General features: G+C 40.8%; 1 protein-coding gene across 2 annotated transcripts in view; it reads right to left on the reverse strand.

Moving 5' to 3' along the window:
* Positions 1–343: 343 nt before the first annotated feature.
* The window catches only part of CTDSP2 (CTD small phosphatase 2), a 55,214-nt gene continuing 38,601 nt past the window's right edge, over positions 344–16,956 (reverse strand). Inside the window, exons 2-8 of one of the 2 annotated variants that reach the window (XM_034412211.2) lie at positions 16,173–16,321; positions 14,713–14,751; positions 11,930–12,031; positions 10,279–10,335; positions 8,099–8,191; positions 7,293–7,478; positions 344–3,752 (exon numbers count right to left, since the gene is read on the reverse strand). In XM_034412211.2, coding sequence (XP_034268102.1) covers positions 3,627–3,752; positions 7,293–7,478; positions 8,099–8,191; positions 10,279–10,335; positions 11,930–12,031; positions 14,713–14,751; positions 16,173–16,321 — 752 coding nt within the window. In that variant the 3' untranslated portion in view covers positions 344–3,626. The remainder of the gene's footprint in view (positions 3,753–7,292; positions 7,479–8,098; positions 8,192–10,278; positions 10,336–11,929; positions 12,032–14,712; positions 14,752–16,172; positions 16,322–16,956) is intronic. The other variant, XM_034412213.2, reaches the window with a different exon arrangement.

Below are 16,956 nucleotides of genomic sequence, written 5' to 3' on the forward strand. Positions count from 1 at the left end.
TATAAATCAACAATTATTAGATGACTTTGAAACCGAGTTTAACATAATTATACTTGGCTTTCAGTTAGGATTGGCAGCTATATTATGCAAATTGATTCTTTGGAGGAAAAAAAAAATCGAAAGCAATTTTTGCATCGGGTTTTTTAAACATACATCGTTGCCTGATGCTGCAGTCACTCCAAGAACCAGCCTTTTTGTGCAGCTTTGTGCATTTCTCCACCAAATACCGAAAAGGATATTTAGTGTTCCAGACTTACTTGCGCAGCTACAAAACCTTATTGTTTTTTTTCCCCTCAGAGAGCTACCCACTCAAATGCTTAATGAAAAGACACAGTTTGATCTCTTTTTATTTCTTTAATTGCAGTTAATACAAAGATTCCAAAAATAGAAAGAGTTCATAATGGCAACAAGTGCCAGCTTCAAGTTTTGGGATTTTTTTTCAATTAAAACATTAAAAAAAAACAAAAGAAAAAACAAAAAAAAAAACCCAGCAAGTGAGGACATGTGATAAATTTGTACAGTTTAATGAGGAGAAGGGAGAAGAGAAGGGAAAGCTGGAGGCTTCTTTTCTTCAAAAGCCAACAGCCTCCATTTCTTGTATGAAATGGGAGCACCAAACAAGACTGGATGTAAAAAAGGTACCATAAACAAGCGTGGGTAGATTTATGTGTGTATGTGTCTTTAGTGTAGTCAGTACATGGGGCAGCCATTAAAGGCATGGCCCTGGTAAAGTGCTGGGGCCGCCTCTAGGCTGGAGTTCTACCCTCATTAACCATAGTTCAATCAAGGCACAATCCCAACATGGTAGTTTGGACCCAGGAATCCTTATGGCTCTAAAACATGATTTACAATCAAGAGTGGGAATGGGCGTTTATGGGCAACATGGCAGGCGCTGCTACTTACTGAAGTCCTACGATCACTGTTTTTCCCTCCACGCAGGATTGTCTGAAGGGATTCATCACCACGTCCACATGATTCTCAGCAACCAGTTTCTTTCCCCCAACTTGGTAAAACCAAATACACCCCCCCCCCCCCCCAAAATCTGCCTCTTTTCAGATCAGACTCATTTCATACAGATCCCTCCACGCCGGGACTGCGATGTTGCCCACTGCAATTTAGAGAGGAGAATATATGGGTTGCCTTCTTCTCATCGTAATCCCACCCTCTTTAAGGCTTAAAAAAAGTGATTTCTGCAGCAAATGTAGATAGAGCATATTGGACTACAATCCCCAGCATCCCTCACCTATGACCATACTGGCTAAGGTTACTGGGAACTGGTTTTTTTCTTTTCTTTTTTCCCTTCAGGGGGCAGCATCTAACCTCGGTCCAACAAAGGACTTGAAACCTGTTTCATCTTGAAGAAAGGGCTGGGGCAGCTGCTGGCATGAGAGGGAGGAAGGAAGAGAGAGGCAATTGGTCTTCGGCTGACACAAAGCAAGAACAACGCTGTGAGAATAGGAAAGGAAAACAAAAAGGGTTTGTTCTTTCCAACATTCATTAACTTTGCAAAGTTTAACGGCTCCTCCCGGCTTGTGTGCGTAAGCAGCTGCTGGCTGAACTGCAAGGGAGGGAAAGAACTTCCTCATTGGTGTCTGAAATTGGAAACCTATCCCCCGTCCTGCCCTCCCCCAAACACAGGAATCCAGACCTTCAGCAAAGGAGACCAAACAGGACCAGAAAAACGAAGCCAGGAAAAATGGGGGGGACGGGGGGGGGACACGGGACAACAGGGCCTATGCACACACAGTGTGCACACACAGTCTCAGGGCTCCACTGAAAACTGATCAGCACACTTAAAACAGGGATGAAAATATCAAGTAGCGTGTTGGTCAAGCTAACAGCTGGCTGGTCGACCAACAGCAGAGGTCAATGCTTTGGTCCTGAGGTGATGAGATGACCTGCAACTTGCCCGCCACCCCTTAAACAATAAGGCAGCACCATTTTTATATATATATATTTAAAAAAGAGCCCCATGGACTCTACCCTCCTCACCCCTCTTTGCTACCAGCCCTACAATGGCTAAACACAGATTAAGATTCTCTTGCAATATATTGCTGATGGTGGGGGGAGGAAGAAAGAAAAAAGCAAGCCGGCACTGTTAATCCATTTGGTTTCCCTTGCTCCCAGTGGCACTTGAGAAGCACATGTTCACAGTATGTCAGGTACAGTTCGAAAGGAAAGAGGACCTTAACCCTAGGAAGAACAAAACCAATGTCCACCGGCGACTCCCTGCGATATAAATATTAACAAACTCTCCAACTACTTTTGGTTGCTTGGAGCTGAAACCAGTTTGAGAATGCATTGGGGGGGGGAGGGGGGAAGAGCGGGAATTGGAGAGGCCACACCAAAAGAGGCACAGTTGCTTGCTGCCAAGCAGCTGCAGCACAGAGGCAGCGAGGCAGTTGTTAAGGCAAATGACATACGAAGCAGGCTTGTGCGTACATGGAAAGTCTCCTAGCTTCTAACAGATTCATTCCCCAACTCGTTGTCACCATCCAAGGGGGACTAAGGGCTGTCATGTTATAACGATGGAACCTAGAGCAACCTGAGTGGGAAGTTATGCCTTCAGCATCATCAAGCAAGATAAAAACCATCAGGGGACGACCATCAGAATTCTCCCATCTTCCACACTGAAAGACAATGGAAGAACTGGGTCGAGGGTAGGCACCCTACTGTCCTGGCAGCTTCCTAACTGGGTGCCCTTTAAGGCAATGAAGTCACTTCCTTCACCCACCCACCCCAAAGGTACTGATCAAAGCTGGAGTGCAGGGACGCTTCGTCTTTGAGCAAATAAGGAGTGTGGCATTGGTGGGGCTGGCTAGCTTTGTCCTCACTAATGCTATGTGTTACTAGTGTTGTGGGGGTTGCTGCAAAGTATTTTCTAAGTCCAGGGGTCTCACCTTTCATCAGAGGCAAAACACAACTGCAAGACAGAATGTTAAAACAAACACACACACACACGTGAGGAAGGGTTTCTCAAAGCCAGCAGGGCGATGAGGCCCGGAACCAGAGGTTGCGAAGCAAAGGTAGCTTCACAAAACAGGCAAAGAAAGCAACAACTTCAAAACAACCCAGAAAGATCTTATATGAGAAGATCAGGCAAGAACAGAAATATCTTGAGAGTGTAGAGGCGGCCATCCTGACTCCCAGCCAAGAGATGAGAAGTCTCCACATATTTTCGCCTGGGGGCTGTGTAAGAAGCACTGCCAAGAATATGTAAAAGCAAGTGAGGAGGATGTACCTTTTAAAGAATCCATCCAAAACATTTGGCATTGCCTTGGGGACGGGAGGGGAGGGAGGGAGGGAGGAAGGATTGATCCCCTAAAGGTTGGGGTGCAGTGCATAGATACTAGCACTATTGGGAATGGGGTGGGGTTATTTTGGATGTCCCTGCTCTTGGTGGAAAGGCTAGAAGCTCTAGCATCCAGCCATACCCTGGTTGGAAACTGCTCTGGCATTGCGCAGAAGGCAGCCAGGCAGGTTATTGCCTCCAAAGTGCTTGTATCTGCCTTGTGGCAGGGTGATGGGGAGCAATTGCACTGTTCCCTTTCCCTCCTGGCCAATACTGAAGGCACAGAGTGAAAAAAAAAAGTAGTTTCCCCAGCGGCCACAGCACTAGGAAAATGTTAGGGTGCCCTTAGTTGGCCGAGGCTGGTGTAGACATCTTCTGCTCCACTCAACTCCTCAAACACAGGAATCAGGTTCAGCAGCTCAGTGTCTGTCATATCATCAAACCAAGACTGGACCGGCACCTACAGGGCAGTCAGAGAGATAAAGAGAAGTCAATCAGAAGCAAGCAGGCAGGGAACAAGGCATTGTTTTTTGAAAAAGTAAAACAACCCTGGCAAAACTAGGATCGGAGGAGTGGCATTAAAATGTTAACAGCAATTATTTAACTCTTGGCTGCAACCCCTTTGGCCCCTGCTGGATCAGGCCAAGGCTAGTTTCTCACAGTGATCAACAGATGCTCTGGGGGGCCTAGTAAGATGGAGCTATAAACCTCCCTGCTCTTTTCCTCCTGTCATGGGCATTTGGGAGCATATTGTTCCCAAGTTTTTGGGAGGCCATGTGGAGATTTTTAAGGCCCATTGTCTTTTGAGAGACCTGTCTTTCAGGAATTTAGTCAAGCCTTTTAAAGGCTGTCCAAGTTAGTGCTTATTAGCATATATTGTGTTAATGAATTCCTACTACTTCATTTATGGATTGTGTGAATAAGTGAGGTTTTTTGTTTTTTTTTTCTGTTTTAATTCTCCTTCGAATCCAGCTCAGCTGGATGGCCTAGTGTTTTGAGAAAGGAAGGGGAAAAAAATCCCTGTCTAGTTAGAACTGTGGCGATGGGAGTTTTCCTACACTGGAGAGTGGAATCTGTGAACTGCTTGAAGTTGGTTAAATATTTCAAATATTAAACAGAGTGGCATGTTACTGGGATGAGGCCACTTTAAAGGCAAGAAGCTAGACAGGGGCTGTAGGAATGCCAGTCAACAAGAGGGAATTAGCTGAATTCTTTCTAGTTATAATCTTGGTGTGTAGGACAGCATTCAGTAAACTGGGAAAGGTGGAAGGGGAGGAGCTGAGAGAGAATTTCTCAGCTATCTCTTTTTTTTTTTTTTTTTTTTTTTTGGAAATTTTTATTATTATTTTTTTAAAAAATAAACATAAAATACATCTTTTAAGAACGGAGCATTGATCCGGTCATGAATAGGTGCAATCGCTTACCCCTCTTTATCAAGTTCTTTCCCACATCTCTACCATTACATCTTTTAAAGTAAAAGCCAAAACAGACATTTTTTCCACCGTTGTAATCTTAATCTAAACATTTACTTTTCTATTATATCACCACAAATCTTAATTTCCAAATAACACAACTCAGTATTTAATTACAATCATTACCCTAAATTCTATCTATATACCCATATCCTAGGACCCATTACCTTAAGTCTTTAAATCCTAATCTCTTTTAATTTACCCCATTTATCACACATTACACTCTTCATTTTACAGAGTCATTTCATTATTAATCTTATCATCTTCATTTTACTATTCATATCAACAGTCACCTTTATTTTTAATACTAATCCCAACATAATCATTTTATTATTACTATCAATTCCAGTTTAAATCATATTTATTTTAATTATCTGTCTCTTGATCATCTTCTTTTGGCTGTTTTCCAGCATATTCATTTATTATTTGGCTGTTTCCCAGCGTCGTCTATTGTTTTGGCTGATTACCAGCATATTCATGTTGTTTGGCTGTTTCCCAGCATATTCATCTTTATTTTACTATCACACCCAAAATAAACATCTCCATATATTATTTTGACTGTTTCCCAGCATATTCATATTATTTTGGCTGTTTCCCAGCATATTCATCTTTTACTATCACACCCCAAAAAAAATCTCCATCTATTATTTTGGCTGTTTCCCAGCATATTCATCTGTTATTTGACTGTTTCCAGCATATTCATTAAGCATATTCTTAATTTTACTGTTTATCTCTGTGTAATCCCCTTTTTTATTTTACCTTCCATCTATACAATAGTTATTCATATTTAATCATGTTATCATTCTCAATTTTTTCTGCAGTTTAACATTGAGATTTAATTCTTACATCAAATGATATAAATCAATAAAATTTCTTGGATTCTTCTCATATTCATATTCATTCTTAATCATCTATAAGAGTCTCCTTTTTAACAATATTATCCATCTTCACTTTATTTTTCTATTTTAATCACATTGTTTTATTTTCCATCCTTATCCATCTATGAACACCTCCTTTTTATAATTAATATTCATCTAAACATTACATTTTCATTTTTAATCAGACTATTTTTATATTCTTTTTTCCCAACCGAATATATTTTATTTCTACATTTCCTTGTCTATCAACATATATTCCCTTTCGAATTCAAAATTCCCAAAATTAATTCTCCATGTGTCATTTTAAATTCTTTTTGTTACATCTATTCCCTGCAAAGTACATCAACTTTCCTTCTTTTGTTCCTGCGCCATTTGACTTCTTTTGTTCCTGCGCCAATAAGTAACAGTTATGAAAGTTCCATTATATTTTCTCTTTCTTTCCACTGAAGAAGCCATCTGTAGACAAAGAAGAAACCTCCTCCACCAAAATCCCACGGCTATTATTTGTAATTTCAGAATGTTCCAAAACAAACAGCAAGTTGCAGTGTTTCTTTTTAAAACAGAAGGTGTATCTCTGCAATCCACACTTTCCCTTAGTCACGCCAGTATCCATTTTGTTGCAATTATGTAACAGTCCAATTTAACTCTCTTCTTCTTTTAAGTTTTAAAAATGAATCCATACCTTTTTCTTTTTTCCTTTTTCAAAATCCAATTCTAATTTGAGAATTTTTCCCAATCTTTTCAGCATGTCTCAATGTTGAATTGTTCCAATTGGATCTATACCAGAGTAAATTTCCTAGCGGGTCTTTTCCTCCAGAAGTTACTTTCCAAAATCTTCTATGCCCCTCAAATCCACAGCCGCTATTTTAAGGCTAGGGGTCTTACAAGTAACCATCGTTGCTCTAGAGTTGTTTCAAGCCTAGGTTGGTGTCACTCACCCGGCTTCAAAGAGCTTCTTTTCCTCTTTCCTCTTGCCCGTCTCTTAGTTTGGTTTGTCCCAGCTTCGTGGCAGCCGCCATGGCTGCCGCCCCCCACCACCGACTCACAGAGTTCCCTCCGACCTCTGAGGAATTTGCCTGTTCCTCTTGGTCGTCGGAGGCGCCTCTCTTCCTACCACTTCCCTGAAGAATGGTTCTGGTCCGAAGACCCATCAGCGGCAGTTCGGCAGCCGGGTTTTTCGCGGGACTCCTCAGAGCCCGCTATTTTCCCGGCTGTCTCGCCGCGATGTCAAACCGGAATCCGGATTTCTCAGCTATCTCTACATGAAGACGAGAAAGTCTTGCAATGATAAGGTGAAAAAGAAGATCAGCATCTGCCTCCACACTGTTCCTATAAATCTCTGGCTAGGGATCTGAGAAGACACACGCCCCCCCTTTCTGTCACTGAAGAGGGAATGCCACTCCCAAAGCAAACCATCCGTCATTTGTGTTCGGCTCAAGAAAGCAAATGTCACAGTACACATCAAGAGTTTAGAAGCAAGGGAACAACAACTCTTGAAGGTGCTATTGGTTTTTTAAAAAGTTCTTCCCCAAAACCAGATTAAAATGGTTTTTTTTAGCCAAGTGATCTATCAAAATCAGAACTACAAATTAATCCACAATTCCACTCCTTAGCCATCATGTATGGAAAGTTAGAGAGTAAAAAGCCCACCGCGTTCTCTGGATGGAAGATGTAGGAAGCTGGAGAATTGTCCAGGATCAGGGTTTTGCGCAGATCACGGCCCAGCCGGCTGAGATCCTTCACGTAGCATCCCTGATGGAACACGCACGACTCCCGGAAGAGGCGGGCCCGGAAGACTCCACACTTGTCCAGAAGGTCAGTCACTGGGTCAGCATACTAGCCAGGAGAGAGAAAGAGATGAGGGGAGTGCTTTGTGAGTAGAAACAAAACAATGACAATGAAAGGAACCAGCATTCAAGATAATCTGAATACTATGCCTCTGTGACCAGGTCCCATAAAAGCAGAATTTGTTACTTGGCATTGATTCTTTTAAGTGAAGTTTTGTGGAATTGGCTTTTCTTTCTTTCTTCTTTCTTTCTTTCTTCTTTTCTTTCTTTCTTTCTTTCCTTTCTCTCTCCATGTGTATATGCCTGTGTGTGTATATACAAAATTCTCTCTCTCTCTCTCATCTATCTATCTATCTATCTATCTATCTATCTATCTATCTATCTAATCTATCATCTCCCATTTTTATAAATCACTCAAGATGGTGAACGTAGCTAATATTCCTTTTCCTCCTATTTTCCCCACCTATGTATGATGCATATATAGGCAATTGTGAGTCTGTGCAGAACCTTCTGTGGTCAGTTATTAATAAGAATTTAAATTCCCTGCAAATCTATAATTACATCGTACCAATTTCACAAAATTTAAGTGACAAATTCTTCTCATTATAGCACCAGGGAACTTTGAAAGCATAGCCACAGGTCCGGCAAAGCTATCTGGAACCCACTCACCTTAGCTAAGCTGGCAGTGAAGAGCACACATTCAAACAGCTCCCCCATTCGCCTCAGGAATTCATCTACAAATGGCCGCTTCAGCACATACACCTAGAGATTAACAGAAAGGTGAGGAGATGGTACATAAAGTACTTTCTTATATCTGCAGTGTGCTTTAGAACTGGAATAGTTAAAGGTCAGGCTTAATTCCTGTGTTGCCAAAATATGCAAAGCATGGCAAATATTTTAAGGGTGAAGTGGAAGGTGGAAAAGAGTTGGCAGAATTGCTTCTCCAACCCATAACCCTTTTTTGTATAATTTTTATTAAACATTTTCTTAAAAGAAGATACAAACTAATATAAGTGAGAAAAACAAAAGAAGAAATTAAAGAAAATGCTAAAAATGCAAGAAAGGAAATAAAAGTAAAAGAAAAATAGAAAAAGAAATAATACAAAGAAATAATGTCCAGTCTTCTTTACAGCAGTTATAAGTCCAATTATAAATTTACCTCTTACTTTTAAGGTTACCACATAGCTCTTTTCTTTCTACAATCTCTTCTGTCTAATCAACAAATCCATAAATTATAAACTTGTTTTTTTCTGTTTCAGGCAAAAAGTCTATAAAGGGGTTTCCAGACCGCAATAAATGCAGATATTGTCTTTTCTCTGGTCAGACATCCAACCCATAACTCTCATGTCATAATCCATCCCACTACACACTCTTCCCTTCATTACCCAGCCTTCTTTTATCCCTCAGGGTCTGACACATAGGAGCAAGTCACGTAGGAAATATAACAGTATTTCCAGACTCTATTCATATTATTTGGCAAGCATCCAGTTACAGAGATCTGTGTTTGCTCAATAAAATGAATGAAGGATAGGGGAAAACTTTAGCAGGACTGGAAATCTAACTTTGCAAACATAATAAGTGATCTCAGCCTAAGTTTCTGGAACGGCTGCATCCATCCCCCCCCTTCCCCCCCCAAATTCTGGGAATTGCATTCCCAATGCGTCTTAAAAATACCAATGTTTTGGAAGGTTGCCTTAGACATCCAGTGTCTGATCATCTCAGAGGTGAGAAAATCCTGGAGGAAAGGCAGAATATAAAACTAACAAATAAAATAGGAAGGGAAGGGAAGAAGGGCAAATCGCTATGATGGAACTTCATACTGGTACCTCCTCAGTGTCACCAATGAAAGCCAGATGATAAACTGGTTGAGATATCAGCCTTGGACAAGGAGACCTCAGTTCAAGTCTCTGCTCAGCTGTTACACTCAACAGAAGACACCATATTTTAATCTAAGACACCTCACAGGATTTTTCTATAAAGATAAAAAAGGCGGGAAGGACCAACTACGCTATCCTATATTCCTTGGAAGAGGAAATATATAATTTGAACAGGAACCATGCATCATATAATTATATTTACTCTTGGAACAAAGCAAATATGCTATCACAGATCTCAAGAAAGGTACATTCGAATTACTGCTTTATAATCTGCTGTATATTCTCTATAAAGGACATTCCCCAAAAGAAACAAGGGGACAAGTTGCTGGACGATGTTGAGTAAAGGTACCTTTACTTATTTTAAAGAGGGTGGTTCTTTGCTGTACTTTTTATTAAGAAGCTGCGCCCACTGGCTGGTTCGTGAAATCTGCAGAATCTTTTAAGTTACATTTCCAGCCTTTGCTACAGCCCACCATTTTAAAATCTGCCGAGTCCATTGTAAGAACACTTTCTCTTGTTGATAGGTAAGGAGTAGCTACGTTATCAGAAACCAACTGCAGAATTATGTAGCTACTATTTCAGACATTTTAGGGAGCAGAGAACCGAAACAAATGTAGATTAAGTCTCAATAGTCCTTGGTGGTCTCTGCCATTCTTCACCTGGTGACTTTTCCTCTCTGGAAGCTCCTGCTGGTGCATCATCCAATCAGGGAGGTCACTATGGTGGAACATCAACCCTATGTTGCAAGAAGCCGCCTCCTGAAACAAGTAATCAAGAATAGGCCGTGTTGCCTGGTAACAGCCTATCCTGGATTACTTGAATCAGGCTGAGGCCTTCACCGCAGACCTTCCTCCTCTTCTCTTTTGCAGGTGGTCTTGGCTAAGAGAAGAGTCTTAAAACGCACACTTGGTACCAGAAGCAAAATATCGCCAAACCCATCCAACTTCCAACTGTGAAGAGCAAGAGGCTTACCTCATGAGTTGTTCCCTCTATCTCAACTGGCACAATGAAGTCAGCGTTGTTGATTGGCTGAGAATTTTGTTAAAAGGAACATGTTAATTTGGCAAACAAACCTTGCGCTATTCTCCCCCCACCCCCACCCCGGCAGGACCCTCTTCCCAAATTTTCTGTCTAAAGACAGCTCCTGACTTCTTTCCAGGATTTTTAAATGACGTTATTTAATAGGCTCTGCTTCCATTTCCATTGCAAGATTCTGCATTTTGTCTCGTTGTTTTTTTTAAAAAAAACTACCTTAAATGCCTGAAGCACTATATATCAAAAACCTAAATTCCTGATGGATCAGGCATGTTTTAGTCATGCTAATTCTAACTTCTGACAGATTTTTTCCATTTGTTGATGGGAGTCGCCAACACAAATTTGTTATTATATAATTCAGTGTTCCTTAACCTCAGTGAATTTAAGACGCATGGACTTCAATTTACAGAATTTCACAGCCAGCATGATGGCTGGGGGAATTCTGGGTGTTGCAAGTCCACACATCTTAAATTGCTGAGATTAAGAAATACTGACCTAGAATAAGCAACACAGTGCCTCCACTAAGAAGCTCTGAATTCATAAATTGTAAAATTGAGGCTACTACTTGGGGCTTAGAGGAGATGTAGTTGTAGTGATGGAATAAATTTTGATCTTCTTTGGTAAGATCATTACTCTTTCCAAGGGCAGAACATATATGAAGAGATGTGCTGAACAACTACTCCTTTTAGTATGATATAGGTCACGGGTGTCAAATTTGATTTCATTGAGGGCTGTATGAAGACTGTGTTTGACCTCAGTGGGCCAGGGGAGGGGCGTGGCCAGGGGGCATGGCCAGCTTGATGTCACTCATCAAGGCTCTGTTTTCAGCCGCAATGGCCTCCTGCAGCCCTCTGCCAGCGAAAACGGAGGCCTCCCATGTTCTATTTTCACTGACAGAGGGTTGCAGGAGGCAGTTGCAGCTTAAAATGGAGCCCGGGAGGGCCGTGACTCCATTTTCAAGGTCAGAGGCACCGGGGGCCGGTCCTTCGTTGTTGCTCAGGGACCATTTGAAGTTACAAAGATCTACCTTGGGGCTACTTATAAACAGGATTCAAAGCTCCAATGGTCAGCCTCCCCTCCCCCGATATGGTCACATGGTCAAACTTTGGGTGCTCAGTAACACAGCTGAATTCACAGTTGTTTGCAGCATCCTGAGATCACATGACCACATTTTACTACCATTTTGCAGAAAATCAGCATTTCCAGGTTTTGGGCAAAATTGTGCCCATAGAAAACCATTATTTTGCTTAAGACTGCAGTGTTCATTTAAGAACAGATTTATTTAATGGCTGCTGCGAAAAAGGTCATAGTATCGGACCGTGGGCCAATCACACGACCAACCCATTTTGCAACCATTACTACTCATGACCATGATGATCAGACTCCACTAAAATAATAAATTCAAAGACTACCTGCATATCGGCCAATATATGTGAAAGGCATCAAACAGGAGGAGGAAATTTAAATCAGATGTTTCCTCTAAAGCAGACCTTCATTCCCCTGATCTAGTATGCCCTCCGGGTCTTCTTGTACTTGTTTATCCATTATGCAACAATACTGAAACTAGGGAGCTACTCAAGGGTTTCACCTTGAAGGAACTGTGCACTAAGGTCTCATCCAGGTCAATCACCACACATATTCGGCCCTGGTCTTGTTGAGTCACCTCAGGGAGAAGGCATGTTCCAGGAATCTAGAAAAAGAAATGTGAGCTTAGCTTCCGCTGGCTGCAAGAACCACATTTTGTGATATGCGTTGTATCCTGTTTTAATTCTACAAGTTTAATTTTGGAACTTTTATCTTACAGCTGTGCAAAGCTGCAGGAACATAGCAACTGTCAGCCACTCTTTCAATCCAACATCAAGCTGCAATTGCTTGGAACAGATGCAGCTGCTTTAAAGAACTGTTTGAAAATGTTACCTGAGCCCTGTCTCATGCATCATAGCCCATTTCCCTTTCAATCTAAATTCCTGCCCTGCTCTGCTTTATATGCCATGCATTCCCCAATGCTTCTGGGCATCTTACCAAAAGAAATGACGCTGTTGTGAGGCACATTTAACAAGCTTCATGCAGTTATATTAACAAGTACCATATTTTGCCATTTGGAAAGTTCTTGTTTCAGCAACTAATCCACCCTGGGAGGAGGTTTCGAAGTATTTCTAGCAGGACTACCAGATTCTGTAACAGCTTTGTTCCCTATGCCATCCGTCTGGGAAACTCGCAAGATTTGTTTTCCTCACCATGTACATGTATCCATCCGAACTAGACTGTGTTGTTTCTCTGTGTCATATAATATATGTGGGTATATGCATAATTTTTTATTTATTTATTCTGTCATGGTTATGTAGTGTATATTGGAGGTGGTGATCCTTTGAGAACTGTATGCAATGAAATTTCATTTTAATGTATGCCGATTAGTATACATTCGAAGTGACAATAAAGTTATTCTAAGTCTGTCTGCAGAGAAAAAAAGCATGGCCAAAAAAACAACAACCCCTAGGCCTAATATTTAAAATGTGCATATCACCTCAGGTTTTAGACCTCTAGAGATCCTTAACCTCTACAATAAAAATACAAGTATCCTTGACTTATGACCATTCAATTAGCCCCATTTGAAATGATGATGGTGTTGACAAAAGTGATTTACGACTGGCCCTTGCACTAATAACTGCTGCCCTGTCCTCGATCCCATGATCAAAATTTAGGCGCTTGACAAGGGCCTTGAATTTATGATGGCTGCAGCATCCCAGGGTCATGTGATCATCATTTGAGACCTTTGCAGCTGATTTCTCGGAAACAAAATCAATGTTACAAGTCATAGTCGTGGAATATCTCATTTAATGACCAAATTTCTTAACAACAAATTTTCTGGTCTTAAATCAAGGATTACCTGTATCTCAAAAATGCTTTTCTTCCCATTAACTAACAGATCTATTTTTAATCTACAGTTATTTTTAATGCAGGAGTACAATTAATACAGATGCTTTTTAAAATGTAGAATAATTCCAGTGTTACACACTGTAGGCTGTAGCCTGTATATTTCTATTGTCTCTCTCTCCATCCAATAATCACCTCATGCCCACATTAAAGCCTCAATGACTTTATTTTTAGACTAAGGATGTACCATTGTCCAGTTAAGTTTCAATTCTTTTTTTCTAAAACTTTCTAAAAGCAAAGTAATTTCCATTATGTATTCTTTCAGACAAGTACATTTCAGAATTTGGTCAAAGCCAGTTATGAATAGGTGAATATGCCTTGAATTTGCATACTGTGTTGACATATTAAAATTTTCTACAGCAAACATTAGATCTCTTTTCAAAGTAGTTACTGTCATTTTCAAACAGGGAACAACTTTTCTCTTTATTGCCCCCATCATTCTTCATCATAGCATTTTTTAAGCTCCAGGGGAAACTGTCTCTATTTATTTGATAGACAGCTACATTTTCCAGGAGCAATTTACTTGTTGATCCATGTTGCTGGCATGTGGGAGGACACCTCTACAAAACAGAGAAAGGGAGTGCATATGCACACCAAAGAAGGAGCAGCAGTTTGCATTCAAGAATATGTTCTGCAAAACTCCAAATTGTTGAGTTGGGAAAACACTGCCACGAGATATCCCCCCGATGTCTCGGTGACTTCATTGACACAAAACTATTGATAAACCCATGTCTGAATTCTATCATTTCTGGCTACAGAATTGGCTTGAGAATATTAACTTTCTACTAAGGATAAACTCTTGCTGTAGTCCAAGCTGTACTCTGAATGACAAAATTCCTGCATCCCAAATGGGAAAATGGTCGTCAGTCCTGTGAATGCTCACAGCAACTGACAGAGGAGAGTTTCACTAACACATTTGCTGTTGGTGTGAATTACACCAAGCCACATTCCTGCTTGCAGAAATTTGCTCTCAACAGCAAGACAAGCAGAACCCTCCCCCCCTCCATTTCACAGGAGATGAACAGAAATTTGCTTAGTCAGAGTAGGATCATTTTCCTTTGTTCACATATACAAATGTGCGAGCCCGCGTACACACAGAGAGGCAAGGTTGTTACCACCAAGCTAGAGCTGAGTATCTACTGCATTATTTTCCTTCCTTGCTGCCACACACATTATTTGAATTAACACATCAAAACTGAAGTTAATTGCAACTAAGTCTCACTGAAAATACTGGTAATATTAAACCAGCAGATACATTGAACTGTTACTCAATCCATAGTAAGCAGGACCCCAAATGCCACTGTTTGTGCTGCCCCTTACTGGGGATTTTCTCTCAATGAGGAACTCCTTACGCCTGCCATTTATTTCCAGAGGACAAATGAAGACTTGGCTCAAGAGCAGACACTGATCTCTCTTGCCTTTAGAACAAACACATACCTGATAAAACTGGTATTGAAGACACTGCAACAGATCAGACTAAAAGGGGGGAAAAAAGAGGAGAGCAAAGATGTAGGTTTATGAGAAAGATGAGACTGTGATACTATTCTTCGGGGATTTCAGCAAAGTCTCTGTCAAAGAACAGTGTTGCAAAGGCTGGCTTCACACATTACTATACATATTTCTCACCCAGAACAGCCATGGCACACGAAGAAAAGGGTAGCCGAGGGACTCTGAAAAATTACAAGCGCTACATGCTTGAAAAGCTTAGAGGATGTTTTAGATTAACACATGAAGGGGACTTTAAGTCTGTTAATGCAGCCCCAATTTCTTTGATCGTGCTGCAGATATTTTGGGCAACAGACGGAAATCAAGCAGTGCTCTTACTTATTTACTTACAGGCATCTTTCAAAAATAAAGAAATCACAAGCAAAATAAGTGCATTGCATCTCTGTTAGGTTTATATCTAATTGAGTCAACTGCAGGCCAAATTAAAAAAAGAAGGGAAGAGCAGATGACACATGATTTTAAGAGCTCCTGCCCATAAAAAGGTTCCCCATCCTTGCTATGCATAATGAAAGTTTTTTTTTCCTTTTAATAGTGGAAATTAATGTCCTCTTTTTAAAGAGGATATTCATCCACATCTCAGAGACAAGGCAACTAAACCGTGTAGTTTTAAAGAAGGGATAGATATATACACCATCAGCTATAATATTTAAGGTCTTTTTCTGTCTGCTTACACAACTATAGAAAATAGAATGAAGTCCATTTCTGGATAAAACTGGTTTGCTTTTCATTGTTCTACTCTCCCGTGATTAGCTGTGGCTTCCCAACCCATGGAGAAGCAGAGAAATCTTCATATGGGCAATTTATTTCCTCGTTCTATATTATAGCACTCTCCATAGATATCAGTTACAGATACCACAGCCTTCCACAACTGGGCATTTTCTAGATGTGTTGAGACTGCAGCTTCCAACATCTCCAGTTGCAAATTCTGGGAATGTCAGCCCTTACACAGTGACAAACGGTTGGGTTAGGAAAAGCTGCCCTGATTTCCAAAACAATTCTAAAAGCAATTGCTTTCAATACAACCAGGTATTTTCCTGCTGCAGGCAATTTTATAAAAGAACAAAAGAAAGAGAGCCACTGGTGGGGGTTTTTTTGGAGGACAGGATCAAGGGTTTCTTTGCGTAATTTTTTTTAAAAAAGGAGAGATACACAGGCGGGAGAAAATTAAAAGCAAGAAAGGACATTCAGAGACAGAATAGCAAGGTGAGTATTTGATGCCTGGGGAAGCAGGTAGAGGTCATATCCTAAGGACACCCATTTAACATAGGGAATGCCAGAATCCAGAAAGAAAGAGGAAGTAGATAAAGTAGCTCCCAAGCCCACTAGTTGTGTTTCCAAACCCTCTGGGTAGATGGGTGGATTCAGCTATCACCACACCGGCATTTCCTCACCTTGGCAATGGTGTTTGTCTCTTCCTTATGCAGCCCATGATTGTTGCCAAAGGCCGTCTGCCCCACATTCTGTGCACGAAGGCAACAGAAAAGAGCCTTGAAGATGCTCCGGCCACGAGGCTTCTTCGGAGAGGATTTGGACACCAACACTACAAACAGAAGAATAGTTACAATAAGAACTTGTTGCAGGTCTGCAGCTCAGGAGAACATTTCATTACACACACACACTCAGGTAAGCATTTTTGGCAGGGATGATGACTAGTCAAAAATAATCAACTTTTTTTTTTAAAAAAAATAATCATTTTCCACATTCTCAATTGTACTCTACATAGAGCGGGACAACAACATGGATCCATCAATACATCTCATCTCTTCTTTGCTTTAATGCTGTCAATAAGTCAATCTTTAGCTTTGGGGAAAGGGCTTCATTTTGTCAGAGCTTATGAAAATAATGAAGAGGCTGAATGTTGCCTCCATTTCTCACAATGTCCAGGAGAAACCAGCAGGTGGCACTACAGATCCACAAATATTGACCAATCCATGCATGCTCTTCCATCGTTGACACTTATGGGAAGACTGGGAAAACTTATGAAGTAGGTAACAGGTAAGTCCTTGCCTTACAATTGGTCGTTTAGTGACCATTTAAAGTTACAATGGACTTCCCCAGAGCTACTTACAACCCGGTTCCAAAGTTCAGTGTTTATTTCTGATTTCCAGCAAAAAAAAAAAAAAAAAAAAAAAAAAGACCCACTGGGTTCACTTAACGACTGATGTAAAAAGGGTT

This window comes from Pantherophis guttatus, chromosome 2 (genome assembly GCF_059756535.1).
Source record: "Pantherophis guttatus breed Tessera chromosome 2, ASM5975653v1, whole genome shotgun sequence".
NCBI lineage: Eukaryota > Metazoa > Chordata > Lepidosauria > Squamata > Colubridae > Pantherophis > Pantherophis guttatus.